The sequence below is a fragment of the Mauremys reevesii genome, linkage group 3, assembly GCF_016161935.1.
Source record: "Mauremys reevesii isolate NIE-2019 linkage group 3, ASM1616193v1, whole genome shotgun sequence".
Lineage (NCBI taxonomy): Eukaryota > Metazoa > Chordata > Testudines > Geoemydidae > Mauremys > Mauremys reevesii.
The window spans coordinates 78340971-78353856 of NC_052625.1; the positions used below are offsets into that span (position 1 = coordinate 78340971).

General features: G+C 45.2%; 2 protein-coding genes across 9 annotated transcripts in view; one reads left to right on the forward strand and one right to left on the reverse strand.

The window, feature by feature from the left end:
- GGPS1 (geranylgeranyl diphosphate synthase 1) overlaps positions 1-9833 on the reverse strand; it is a 48379-nt gene extending 38546 nt beyond the window's left edge. For 3 of the 5 annotated variants that reach the window (XM_039531498.1, XM_039531500.1, XM_039531495.1), the window contains exon 1: positions 9516-9830. In XM_039531498.1, the coding sequence (XP_039387432.1) occupies positions 9516-9534 (19 nt within the window). In that variant the 5' untranslated portion in view covers positions 9535-9830. Of the gene's footprint in view, positions 1-6558; positions 6610-7949; positions 8032-9515 lie in introns of those variants that run through there. The other 2 variants (XM_039531496.1, XM_039531497.1) reach the window with 2 other exon arrangements.
- A 222-nt stretch (positions 9834-10055) lies between these two features.
- Positions 10056-12886, forward strand: part of ARID4B (AT-rich interaction domain 4B) — a 158502-nt gene continuing 155671 nt past the window's right edge. For 3 of the 4 annotated variants that reach the window (XM_039531484.1, XM_039531485.1, XM_039531487.1), the window contains exons 1-2: positions 10908-10973; positions 11169-11232. In XM_039531484.1, the coding sequence (XP_039387418.1) occupies positions 10933-10973; positions 11169-11232 (105 nt within the window). In that variant the 5' untranslated portion in view covers positions 10908-10932. Of the gene's footprint in view, positions 10286-10907; positions 10974-11168; positions 11233-12886 lie in introns of those variants that run through there. The other variant, XM_039531486.1, reaches the window with a different exon arrangement.

Genomic DNA, 12886 nt, shown 5'->3' on the forward strand with positions numbered 1-12886 from the left:
AAAGGCCCATTTAAAAGTGTTGCTTGAAAGAAAACCCATCGTTTTCTAACCATCACTGGCTTTACGTTACAAAATAAAGTCTGCTTGCTGTTGCTTTATATACTTTAACCAGCACATTTTAAAAACCAGGGGAACTTGTTTTGATTTTTTAGAAAGCAAAACCCATTTAAATTGAAATTCATTATAAACTATTTTAAAATCTTTGATGTTTGGGTCTTTAGACATTTTAGATATTTGGCAAATGAGTGTGTAAAAAATAGCTAATAGAATCCCACACAACTATCAAGCACCATTATGTAGATTTCTAAAAGTTAGTCAGAATAATTCAAATTCAAAACGTGTTTATGTCCAGGAACGAATACACACAATACACAAGTTTAATCTAAGTTTCCTGATTAAAAATAAAAAAAAATTAATTTTAAGGTATATTTTAAAACACTCAATTTTTGGCTTACTCATTCTTTCATATTTGTTTAAAATTCATACCATTATGTCTGCTATGTCCTATTCTTTTAGATCAGTTTAAGTGTTTGGTTCTCTTTATCCTTATTTTTTCTACCATGTATTCCATTTGTGTCTCAAGTTCTCTTACTGCCACCTCTGGATTTATTTGTCTGTATAGCTTATTCATCTAAATGTTCATTTCTCAGTTCATGTCCTCTCTCTTCTCAGGCTCTCCATTTCTGTGACTTTTTCAGATTTCTTTCTGTAATTCATTTTCCTTCCTCTCACCTCTAACCTTTCTTGCTGCACTGCAGATGCAGCAGCTCAAAACTCAATGTTTTTAATGTCATCTGAAGACTGGAGCTGCAGTGGTAGTATGAAGTTTCATTTTACTTCAGCAGCAGCCCTTGCCTGTTTAGAAAGTATCTTGCAAGGAGTGTTTGCCCTAACAGTTGAAGAATGTCCTTGGCTACCAGCCAAAAACCCTGCTGCTAGATTTGTAAGTGTAATGTACTCATTTTGAAAATAGGCATATTAAGGAGAGTGATCAATTTTTTTGCTAAAATGTAACTTTATTCCATTTACTATTTCCAGACTGTTTTCCTAAATGACTCTTGGTAACAGTTTTCCTCATATTCACAGGAAAGACTTGCATTACAAAAATCATAAATTAACACTTAAGGTAGCACAGCTTCCTTAACTGTAAATTATTTTATGGGTAATCCAGACTGCAATACCCTTCCTCACACTGAACAGAGTATCTTGCACCATTAGTCACACCACATTCAGTGGGACTACTTGCAAAGTAAAAATATCACAGTCTTACCCCAAAATAAGGATGTCATTGAGTAAAGAAATAGAGACTAGGGGGGAAAAAAAGACAAAGGGAGATCCTGGAAAGGTGAGAAAGTGTTATGAACTGCATTATGCAATGCTATGAGTATATCATATTGCCAAAAAACTATTCAAATGGTTATCCAACACATGCCCTTTTTGTAAAAGCACAGGGCCAAATGCTAAGATTCTGAAAGCTGTTAAATTAAGAGAATACGAATTTGAAACTTAAGATTTCCCTCCAGATGTTTCCCAGAGCTATACAATATGCAGAGTTAGTTGCGCACTCTTCTGCTACAGTAAGCATATTTGGCAGTTATTGCAAAATGAGATTTCAAGAGAAAATGGTTTTTCAAGATAGAGTTCTTCAAAAAGGTGAGCATATAGATTTACCCTCTCTTCATCAAAGATGTTGTTTTGTGATGCCTTATGAAGTTCTCAGATACAAGATATGCAGAAATTCATACTCACACAGTGCCTCACTCACTATGCAGTGTCTTCAAGCTGTTACGTACATGCCCAACACTAATTCCCTCTGCCCTTTCACAACAAGAGATCGCTAGTTAAGACAGTTTCCCATACTGATCTGTAAGTCACTGAGTGGTCCATGGAGAAGATGTCATTGCCGCTTTCTTGTTTCCAGACGCTTTTATGGATGTCCAGACTAGGCTTGACAATCTGGTCAACTGAGCAGTCAAATAATGTTAACCAACCATCTGTTTGATCAAGGTAAAATATTGTTATATATTCCACCAAGAATGCCCCTATGTAGGCGGTGACCTAACCTTCTGACTGCAGCATAGAGCCATTCTTCCATTTTTCAGAACTTCATTTTATCGAGTTTCACATTTTTCAGCATTAAAATAACTCACTTAACTAACTTATGTTTTTGTAATTAAGCATAAAATTTAAAGCTAACCTGATTGGAAATCATAACTATTAGAGCAGTACCAGAAGAATAGTGTAACACTTTAAAACATCTGACCGTTTGACATTTGACAATATTTGACCAATTATTTTTGGACCAGTCAAATACCCAACCTTAGATCGGACTATTGTCTGTCAAGAAGAGAAAGGAATCCTACAGAAGCAGCTGAAAAAAAATAAAAGGTAGCCTAACTGCTCATAAAGAGAACAGGAACTGCAGGTCAATGCCACAAGAAGAGCCCCATGAAGAGGAGAACAAAGCAGTCAGGCAGTAGATCCACTGCAAGAGGGTCAAGTGGCAAGGCAACACATCCAGTAGAACAAAGAACAGAGTGACAAGGAAGTCTGTGCAGGGGAAGGGGATTTAAAAAAAAATTACAGGCAACAGAAGCATGTCCTCTAGCACAAGCGGCAGAGAAACTTGAACACTGAATGAGAGAGAAGAGCAACACTAGAAACTGGAGAGGGCAGATGAAGACTAAAAACAAATTCTGTACCCTGCCCATTGCATTAGACACACATTAGCACAAATCCCCATTATTTTTTCATGTAAGTAAGCAACTGATCAAGTTGCCATACAGAAGTTATGCAGCTGCAAACAGAATAGGTGATCTATGAAACAACCTCTATTAACATATGGTCCACAATATGAAGGAGCTTGAGGGCCCCTCATTAGGAAAAAATGACATTTAAAAAAATTAACTATACTTCTTGACCGTTTCCCAGTGAAAAAATAAAACAAGGTCTCAGCCAGCCCCCATGTCATCTCTGTCACCCAACACATCTCTGGGTCACTGTGAATTAAATTTGAGCAAACTAAGACCACTTTACTTCTGAATGAGTGCACTCACAGGGATTTAATGTGCTGTTTTCAATTAACAGAAGGTGTGAACTTAAGTAAAACTAATAGCAAAAGGAAGGATAAAAAGATATGAACACTCTGTGCACACACAAACATAAAAGACACTGAACAACATTAATCAAGTAACCAAAGGATACAGAAGAAATTCTTGAATTGCTTCTGCACTCATGCTAGGAGCTGGGAGTAACAAACAAGAGAGTCTGGAATTGCTCATAAATGAGCACAAATTTCATCTAGTTTATTACTGAAATCTACTGGGATTATGCGCATGATTGGAATGTTAAAACAAATGGTTATAACATATTTAAGAAGGATGGAGTGGGCAAAGGGAGAGGGGGAGTGGCGCTATGTAAAAGCTAGGTAATGCTATTTCCGAGTCACTGAACTCAGAAGACAGTGATCTTGAATGCTTATGGATCAATGCCCTAAAAGATGGGGTATTAGTTGGTGTCTGGTGCAGATCACCAAATCACACTAGGGAACAGGATGACCATCCCCCAGGAACCTATTTATAATATTTAGAGGAAAAAAAGGTGCATGCTCACAAGGGACTTCAGTTTGAATGACATGCTATAAGTCTCATGCTTCCAATACTAAAACATTCTTGGAGTTTCTAAACATTACAGATGACAATTTCCTAACTCAAGATGTGTTGAAGCCAAAACAGGGGAATTCTTTATTAGACCTTGTCTGAACAGATAAAGAGGAAGTGATTACAGAACTAAAATTAATGGTAGCTTAGGTACAAGAGATCATAAAAAAAAAAAAATGTGCAAGCAGAATAAAGTCCAGACCAGTAATATATATACTTGGTTCTTTAATAGGGCCAGTTTCACAAAGCTGAAAACAATTCTGAGCCAAATCAGCTGGGAGGAAGAATTTAATTAGAAAAATGAATAACTAGAAATCATTTAAGAACACCTTACTAGATGCCCAAAAAGCCACAACAAAAGAAAGTAGCAGATCTAGATAAAAAAACTAATCTGCTTTAGAGGGGAAGTGAAAGCATGCATATAGATATAGATAAAAACAAGTGGGAAAAAAAGGGAAAGTTGATGATGAATATAAGGCAAAAGTTAGAAATTGTAGCAAGCTGATATAGGAAGCCAAGGGACACAACGAAAAAAAAAAAATCTATGGCCAGCAGAGTTAAGGACAATAAGAAGGAGTTTTGTAAATATATTGTGGACCATTACCAGGATTCTTTTTGTTCCTTACTAGCTGAAAGTGATAGAATCATCAATAATAATGCAGAAAAGACAAGAAGTGTTCAATAAATATTTCTGTTCTGTATTTGGGGGAAAAACCAGAAGATATAGTCTCGTCATAAGGTGCATAACACTTTCCATTTCACTCTCTCTGGAGGATGACTACTAAAGTGAGATATTTTTACCTCAGCAGCTCCAGATAGCTCTTTTAAACCTCTGGGATTGAAGTTAATTGGAGAGCTCAATGCTGATTTTCTAGTGTCTTGGAGCAATGAGGAAGTTCCAGAAGACTGGAAAGAAGCTAATGTGTGCCAAATTTTAAAAAAGGGTAAATGACATGACGTGGGAATTAAAGGCCTGTCAGTATGACACTGATCCCAGACAAAATAATGGAGTAGCAGATACAGAACTTGTTTAATAAATAAAGGAGGGTTAAGTATGGTAACTAATGCAAAACAGCATAAGTTTATGGAAAATAGACCCTGTTAAACTAACTTGATTTTTTTTTAAATGAGATTACAAGTTTAGTTGATGAAGGTAATGGTGCTGACACAATATACTTTGACCTCTAACACATTTCACTTGATACTCACACAACATTTCAAATAAAAGACTAGAATGATATAAAATTGACATGGCACATGTGAAGTGGATTAAAATTGGCTAATGGATAACTATCAAAATGTAACTATAAACTGGGAATAGTCACAGATCAGTTGTATTTCCAGTCGTGTCCAGGAGGAATTGGTTCTCAGCCCTATGCTTAACATTTTTATCAATGACATGAAGGAAAACAAAATCACTGGAAGTTTGTTGATGACACAAAAATTGGGAGAGCGTTCTGAATCAAGGCCCTGTCCTCTTCATTATTTACCAAACTAGATCACTTGATAAACTGGGCACAAGTAAACAATAAGCATTTTAATACAGCTAAATGTAAATATATACATCTAACAAAGAATGTAGGCCATGCTATACGATTGGGGGGGGGGTCTCCTTCACAGGGAGCAGTGACTCAAAAAGATTTGGGAGTTGTCACAGTGGATAACCAGAGGAATATGAGCTTCTAGCGTGGTGCTGTGCTTAAATGAGCTAATGTGATTCTGGGATGCATAAACAGATGAATCTCGAGCAGGATCAGAGATCATTTTACCTCTGTATTTGGCACTGGTGCTGGAATACAGTGTCCTGTTCTGATGTCCACACTTCAAGAAGAAGGTTGATAAATTGGAGAGGTTTCAGAGAAGAGCCACGAGAATAATTAAGACTAGAAAACACTATTTAGCTTAGAAGGTTAAGAGGTAACCTGGTTACGGTCTATAGTATCATGGGGAACAAATATTTAATAATGGGCTCTTCAATTTAGCTGAGAAAGGTATAATTATCTAATGGCTGGAAGTTGAAGCAAGACAAATTCAGACTGGAAGTAAGGTGTAATTTGCCACTGGGACAATTTACCAAAGGTCATGGTGGATTCTCCATCATTGACAATCTTTTTTTCTAAGAGATATGCTCTAGGAATTATTTTGCAGAAACTATGGCCTGCGTTATACATGAGATCAGACTACACAATCACAATGGTCCTTTTTGGACTTGTAATCAATAAATTTGTCTTTACTGTTCTAAATGTGCCAGTACAGACACCTTAAAATATGTCATCATGCCACCTAAGCCAGTGATTGAACAGGATCACTTTGGAACACTTTCCGAAGAAAGTGGCACCAGCAATTCAGCAGCTAAGAAGATTCCCCAGCAGGGTTAAAAAGCATGTGCAAGGAGAGAGGCTCTATTTCAGACCTAATATAGTACAGTTATTTGTTATAAAAAGCTTTCATAGCCCTCTTCGCAAGAGCAGAGGTGTTCATAATGCTGTTTCAACCAAATCCCAATTTGGTTATTATATTAGTTTACAACATTTAGCTTCAGTCTGAACATTTATTCTTCACTTTGCCTCTTCCCTGATGCATGGTGATGCTGGTCTCATCAGATCCAAATGAGATATGTTCCAATCCATGGGCAGCTAAATATTTCACTTGTGGAGAAATGATTTAAGGGAGGCAAGTGTTGCCAAAACAGCTCAGTAAAATATATACTTTATTAAAGTATTTAACTTATCTTAATTTTTGCACTCATTTTATTACCACCAATTCTATTACTTGTTTACATTAACATCCATAGTATTCTAGCACTTTCCAAAGAGCTCTCAATTTAAGACAAAATCAAAGTAGAGACATGCAGTAAAACAACAGAAGTTGGTCCAATAAAAGATATTATCTCACCCACCTTGTCTCTAAATACTGTCTGCAATTCTTAGAGCAGCAGCACCTAATAAAACTAGAAATTAAAACCAGGCTAGTCTCATTGTCCAAAACATATGCATTACAAGTTAATATTTCCAGTTTTAGCAATCTAAGCAGTTCAAGAATGTCAAGCAGTTTTTACTATCACTGTTGCCGATGGTCCTTGAAAAGGCTCCTATGGAGCCAATTTATAGGTTTATCTTAAAAATTTTACTCAAGGGCATTCTGCGCAAAAAATTAAAAATTCTGCACACAGTATTTTTAAAATATGCAAAATTCTGCAAGTTTCATTTGTCAATAAATAAATGCACAGGCTCCAGCATGGCAGCGGGGAGCACAGGCCACCGGCCGCACAAAGGTGGGAGATCACCCTACAGTCCCCCCTCAGCTCCCAGACACAGACACTGCGGTGAGGCTGTACCCAACCCTGACGCAGCACAAGGCTTGGGCTTGCCCCAGAAACACTGTGAGGCCCTGCCCCTCTACACCAGGTGCAGGGCAGGCAAGCTCAACCATGTAGGATCCAAGTGTGGGGTGAAAGGATTCTGTATGGGACAATCTGGGTGCAGGCAGCTCAGTTGGGGGTAGGTGATCAGACAGCAAGTGTGAAAAAAATCGGGATGGGTGGGGGGTAATAGGAGCCCATAGAAGAAAAAGATCCAAAAATTGGGACTGTTTTTCCCTATAAAATCAGGACATCTGGTCACCCTAGTGAGGGATCAGGGGGGGGGGGGGAGGAGAAATAGCTGCATAGTGGCGCATTGGGAGGGTTGCAGGGGCAACTGGACTCCACAGGGGCTTCCTGGTGATGGTGGTTGGGGCTAAGCAGAGGGGTCTGGGATTGGGGGTATCAGCAGGGATGGTTGAGGGAGTGGGGCTTGGTGGGGTGGAGGTCTGGGTACAGCTAGTTGGGGGTCAGTTGTATGAGACTCTGGACGTGAGGGCTCAGGGTGGTACAGGGGTGGGACATCAGGGAGGGGGGTTGATTGCAGGAAGCTCAGTAGGGGGTGGTCTTGGTGCAAGGGGGTCTAGGTGCAAGGAGGTGGGGTTCTGGTATGGAGGGCTAAGGGGGGGGGGGTCTGGATCTACCAGGTGAGGCTTGGCATGGGAGGTAGAGATGCATGGGGGTTGGGTGGATGGGGGAGCAGTTCCCTGTACCAAGACCCTCCTCCCACAGCTGAGGAGAGATGGGGGCAGGAGGGAAACTCCTGGGAGGAGTTTCTGGGAGTAGGTCTGACACAGCCCCAGCAACTCCTCACAGGGGAAGAGGAAGCCCCATCCTCTCCTGCCTCCAGCCCAGCCAGGACTAGCAGCTGATGCTAGCTCAGGGTAGGAGCACTTGGCTGGGGTGTCTCCAGCCCCATGGTGATTTACCTCTCCGTGAGCTGCTCCGGGGGCCTGAAACAATGTGCCTGCACTGCTAAGGAGTGGTGTGTAACTTCTCTTCCAGCTTTCCTGCCAGAAATTTTTTTTTTCCTGCAGGGAAGCAAAAAAAATCTGCAGGAGACATGAATTCTGCACACATGCAGGGGTGCAGAATTCCCCCAGGAGTTTAAAAAGATGAGTCATGGCCAGAAGTTACATAGAAATACCATCTTATTACAAGCAGCAAAGAATCCTGTGGCACCTTATAGACTAACAGATGTTTTGCAGCATGAGCTTTCGTGGGTGAATACCCACTTCTTCGGATGCAAGCAGTGCCACTGCTTGCATCCGAAGAAGTGGGTATTCACCCACGAAAGCTCATGCTGCAAAACATCTGTTAGTCTATAAGGTGCCACAGGATTCTTTGCTGCTTCTACAGAACCAGACTAACACGGCTACCCCTCTGATACTTGACATCTTATTACAGATTTACCATTTATTAGTTAAATGACTGAATACATAAGTACAGATTTTTATTATTTTAAAGTCATATTTAGCCCAGCAGCACCTACACAGCAGTAATAGGTGATGTCTTGGCAAACACTGTCTTTGATCCAAGCTATCATCCATAGGGTTGCCAGATGTAACTATGGGCAGAATTTGGTCTACACAAGTCTATTTTTAGTGGTAACAAAGAAAACAGAGAAAGACAATTCTGCTTTTAAAAACCTACATTAAATTTGCAGGACTAGCAATTCAGACATACAATCTTAACTTGTGAACTGAATGAAACTGAAGTCAGAGAAACAGTCACCATGGAACCTAGCTATGCCACAACTACACTATTTTCAGAGCTGAACTGCACTTTAAATATCTTTACAGCGCAAGCAACATGTTTAACAGAACACCGAATGGCTAAATCCGCAGTGACTTAGTAGCAAAACTCAACTACACACGGTTCACGCTGAGGGCTATTTATTGCTTACCTCTGCCAAAAGCTGGGTACAGCAGCTCTAGCAGTGGCTTTGATTACGTATAAATGCTGCTGTTGCTTAAATTACAGCGCCATTTCAGCAAAAGCCAGAGCGCGAGCAAACAGCGGCCCCTTCAGCCCCCGATAACTCTGGAGCCAGCTGGGCGCTGCCTCCCGGGGCGGCGCCACCCTCAAAGGTGGAGTCCGCTTTCAGAGCGACCCCCGGGAACGAAGCGAATAGGGAGTGCGGACGCTGCCGGCCCTTTGCGTCCCCTGCCGGCCGAGCGGCCGGGCACAGCACCACCCGCAGCAGGCTCCGGGCAGAGACCCAACCGGCGGCTGCGCCGAGACCGGCTCCCGCTTTCCCCATCTGGCCAGGCAGCGGGACCCCGGCAGGTCCGGGCGCAGCGTTGTCGCGGAGGGGGGGGGGGGGCAGTGAACCAAGCCCAGCGGGCCGAAAGGAACAGGCCGGGGAGGCGCCAGGGGGCCGGGCAGGTGTCGCTCCCCGGCAGCACAAAGGAGCCCGGCTGGCGGCACGGACCGGGGAGACCGGGGCACGGGGGTGGCGGAGGGGACCGGCGGCGCCCGAACCCCCCACCTACCGCCAGCCGGAGTCACCATCCACCTCCTCGTTGCCGGGCCAAGCCGCACCCCGCTCCGCCGTTCCGGCCCGGGCGCGCTCCCCAGCTCCGGCACCGGCAGCAGCGCGTTAAAAACTCCACCCACTTCCACCTCAACCGCTACCACCGCCGCCGCCCTCTTCTGTTGGGGGGAAAATGCGCCACCAGGGGTTCACTGCGCAGGCGCTAGGCCCTCCCACTTGTTTTAATTAGCACTCGATTCGTCCCACCCCCTGGCGGCCCCTCGCGCGCGATGCATCATGGGATATGTGGTTCGGGTGTGTGGCTCAGCAGCTTCATGGGCGCAGAAGAGCGGCGAGGAAAAGAACCGCGTTACCCATGAGCCTCTGCGGCGCCGAGTCTCTGTTTCCATAGAATTGGTGGAAAAATGACGTTAGTGTTTCCGATATGGGAGCCAATGGTGCAGGGAGACGCGTGGGCCTTACCGGTTCCGGGCCAATAGAGAAAGTTCAGGGCGGGGAGGGGGCGGGTCTCTATCCGTCAGTCACTGTGTGAGGTGGGGGGAGGGGAGTGAGCGGCTCCGAGCGGAGGAGCCACCGCCAGCGCCGGGTCCGGCCAGGGGGGATCGGCCCCATCATACGCAGCGCGGAGCTGCAGCCGTAGCCAGAGCCCTTGCTGGGGGATCGATCCGGGGCCAGCACCACGCCAACGGCTCCGGAGCCGGGAGGAGGCTTCGTCTCCCATCTCCTCCCGGGTCAGGGAGAGCCGCGGGCGGGCGCCGCGGAACAAAGGTAACAGCGACAGCAGGAGAAAGAGCCGCCCCGGCCCCGCCGCCAGCGGGTGAGGGAGCGGGGCGTTCGCTGCTTGTGGCGGTTCCTAGGCGGGAGCGGGGTTGTTTTTGTCCTGGCGAGACTGCGGCGGGACTCGCTGATCCCCCTCCCCTCCCCTCCCCGCGCGTGAGGCGGGGGGTGGTGAGGGGCTGGAGTCGCTGCGGGGCGGCGAGGAGCCCGAGGGGGGCTGCCTCATTACTGCCTCTGCCGATCGGGTCCGGCCCGCTGCGCTGGGCAGTTGCGGCTGTTGCTGTTAAAACTCCTGTCGCGGAGTCAGCGCTTTCTTTGATGGGGGTGGGAGAAGCTGCCGCCTCTGTCGGGATCCACAGAGCCGCAGCCCCTCCAACGGGGAGAGCTGCCACCCAACCCCCTCCTCTTCCTTATACAATGGAGGAGCAGCGGCCCCTTCCCCCCCCCTCCGCCGCAGCAGAGTCGGGGGGTTTCCAGGGATCAGACATCGCCGCCCCCCTCCAGCCCGCAGGTCTCTGGGGAGAGGATTGAGAGCCCCGGCCCCTGTGAGCTGGGCGCGGAGCGGGGACTCTCCTGGAGCAGCCGGAGAGGCTGGGGGTGGGTTGTTGTTGTGGCAAGTTTCTCCTCCTCTGACAGAAATGGCGTCAATGGCAGCGAGTGAAGGGGAAGCCGAGCCGCGGTGTGTGGGGGCTGGAGGGAAAGCAGTGGCCGAGCGGGGGGAGGGGGGACTGAATGGGGAGAGATCGCAAACGGGGGGTGGCGAGATCTGGGAGAAGGGAGGTTGGTCAGGATCCCGGCGGCTCCCCTGCCCGTTCCCCCCGCGCTCCGGTGCAAACGGCTGGTGCGGTGGCTCAGTGCTTTGTTTTAATTCCAGGTCCAGCCTCGGCCGCTCAGCCCCGATCGGGGGCTTTTTTCCGCAGCCTGAGCTCATCATGAAGGTAAAACCCTCGCCTCTCTGTCTGGGAAGGGATGGGGAGAGGGTTGCATGAGGGAATGGTGCCCGATTTGTCCCGGCCCCGCTCCCCGGTGCGAGACTCGGCGCTGGTGCGGATCTAGGCTGCAGGTTGCTTCGCCCCACTGCCGTGGTGGTGCCTTAGATGCCTTTGGTGTTTGCTGTGCAGGTTTGGCTCCGCCAGGTTTTGCTGAGGGACTGTGTAAGTTCACTGCGAGCAGGTCGTTCCCTTTCCGAAACAACCGTTCGTAGGAGAATAAGGACATGGCTGCCGGGCCAAGCTTGACGAAGGAATAGGGGACAATCACTCCGCTCCGGAAAGTAACATTGCAGAGGAAATATCAGCATTAATTGAGGTTAAACGATGGATTTACTTTCTCTGCCTTAACGGGAGTTCTGGAGAATTAATAATCGTGAGCTGAGGAGGTGGTGTCTGTATAGAGGATGCTCTGCAGTGAAGGTAGTGCTGTAGGATACAGAATGATTTTCAAACAGCTTTTTAGTTTCCTTTTTAGTGCTGTGTGCAGTATCCACATACACCATTGTCAGTCAGAGGCATTTGTAGACCATTGATACTTGGTATATTAGGCAAGCCTGATTGAAGTGATTGTTCCGCTCGATATAGACGTTTTTATAAAGAATCTTGCATTTCATTAGTAGATTTAACAAGTGTGATTATCAGTCTTTTCCCTGATTTACTCTTGGTGAATACAGTGTCTTGTTTTAAATACTGTTGTTTGTATTACAATAGCACCCAGAGTTCTTAATCAGGATCATTCCCCCATTGTGCTGCATTAAATCTGGCTTATAAGTTTTATAAAACTTATCCAACTACATTTGTTGTATAACTGCAGAATTTTTTTTTGAATATATGTACAGCCTGTCAGCTTTATTATTCGTTGCTAAATTCAGTAACCTCCTGCTAGAGTCAAACCTCTTTGGGGTTCTGTATATGTGTGCCCATGTGCATATATCAAATGTATATACAACACTGGAAATAGCAGAGGATACAAATAGTTCTATTTAACTGGATTCAGTAGGTGATACTAAGCACAGTAAAGTACCTCAGGTTCAGTACATTCCCTTTTGGTTACTAATGAAAGAGCCATAAAATGTACAGTTTTAACTATTATTGTCGATGTCTTTTCTTTAATGGGGGAATAACTTAGTGAGGCCTGAAGTAGTGCGCCAATATTTGTATTTCATTAATAGGTTGCATCTAGTAAGAAATAAAAACTATGGTTAAACGTTTACGGCAGTGTTATATGGAAGTTCTCAAATTGTAGTCCATGGCTTGCTGGTCTGTGGAGTGTTGGCTAAATACATGGTCCTCTTTCTACTTGTGTCCATGTGAGGGGATGGAACAGATAGGAGCAGGAGATGAAATCTAGAGCAGGGTTTCTCAACCGTTTTCTTTCTGAGACCCCCACAACATGTTATTAAAAAACCCATGGCCCACCTGTACCATAACAACTATTCTTCTGCATATAAAAGCCAGGGCCGGCATTAGGGAGCAGCAAGCAGGGCCACTGCCTGGGGCCCCACACCACAGGTGGCCCCACAAAGCAAAGTTTCTCAGGCTTCAGCTTTACCCCAGCTGACTAGTCTTGGGCCTCAAGCTTCAGCCCTGCATGACAGGG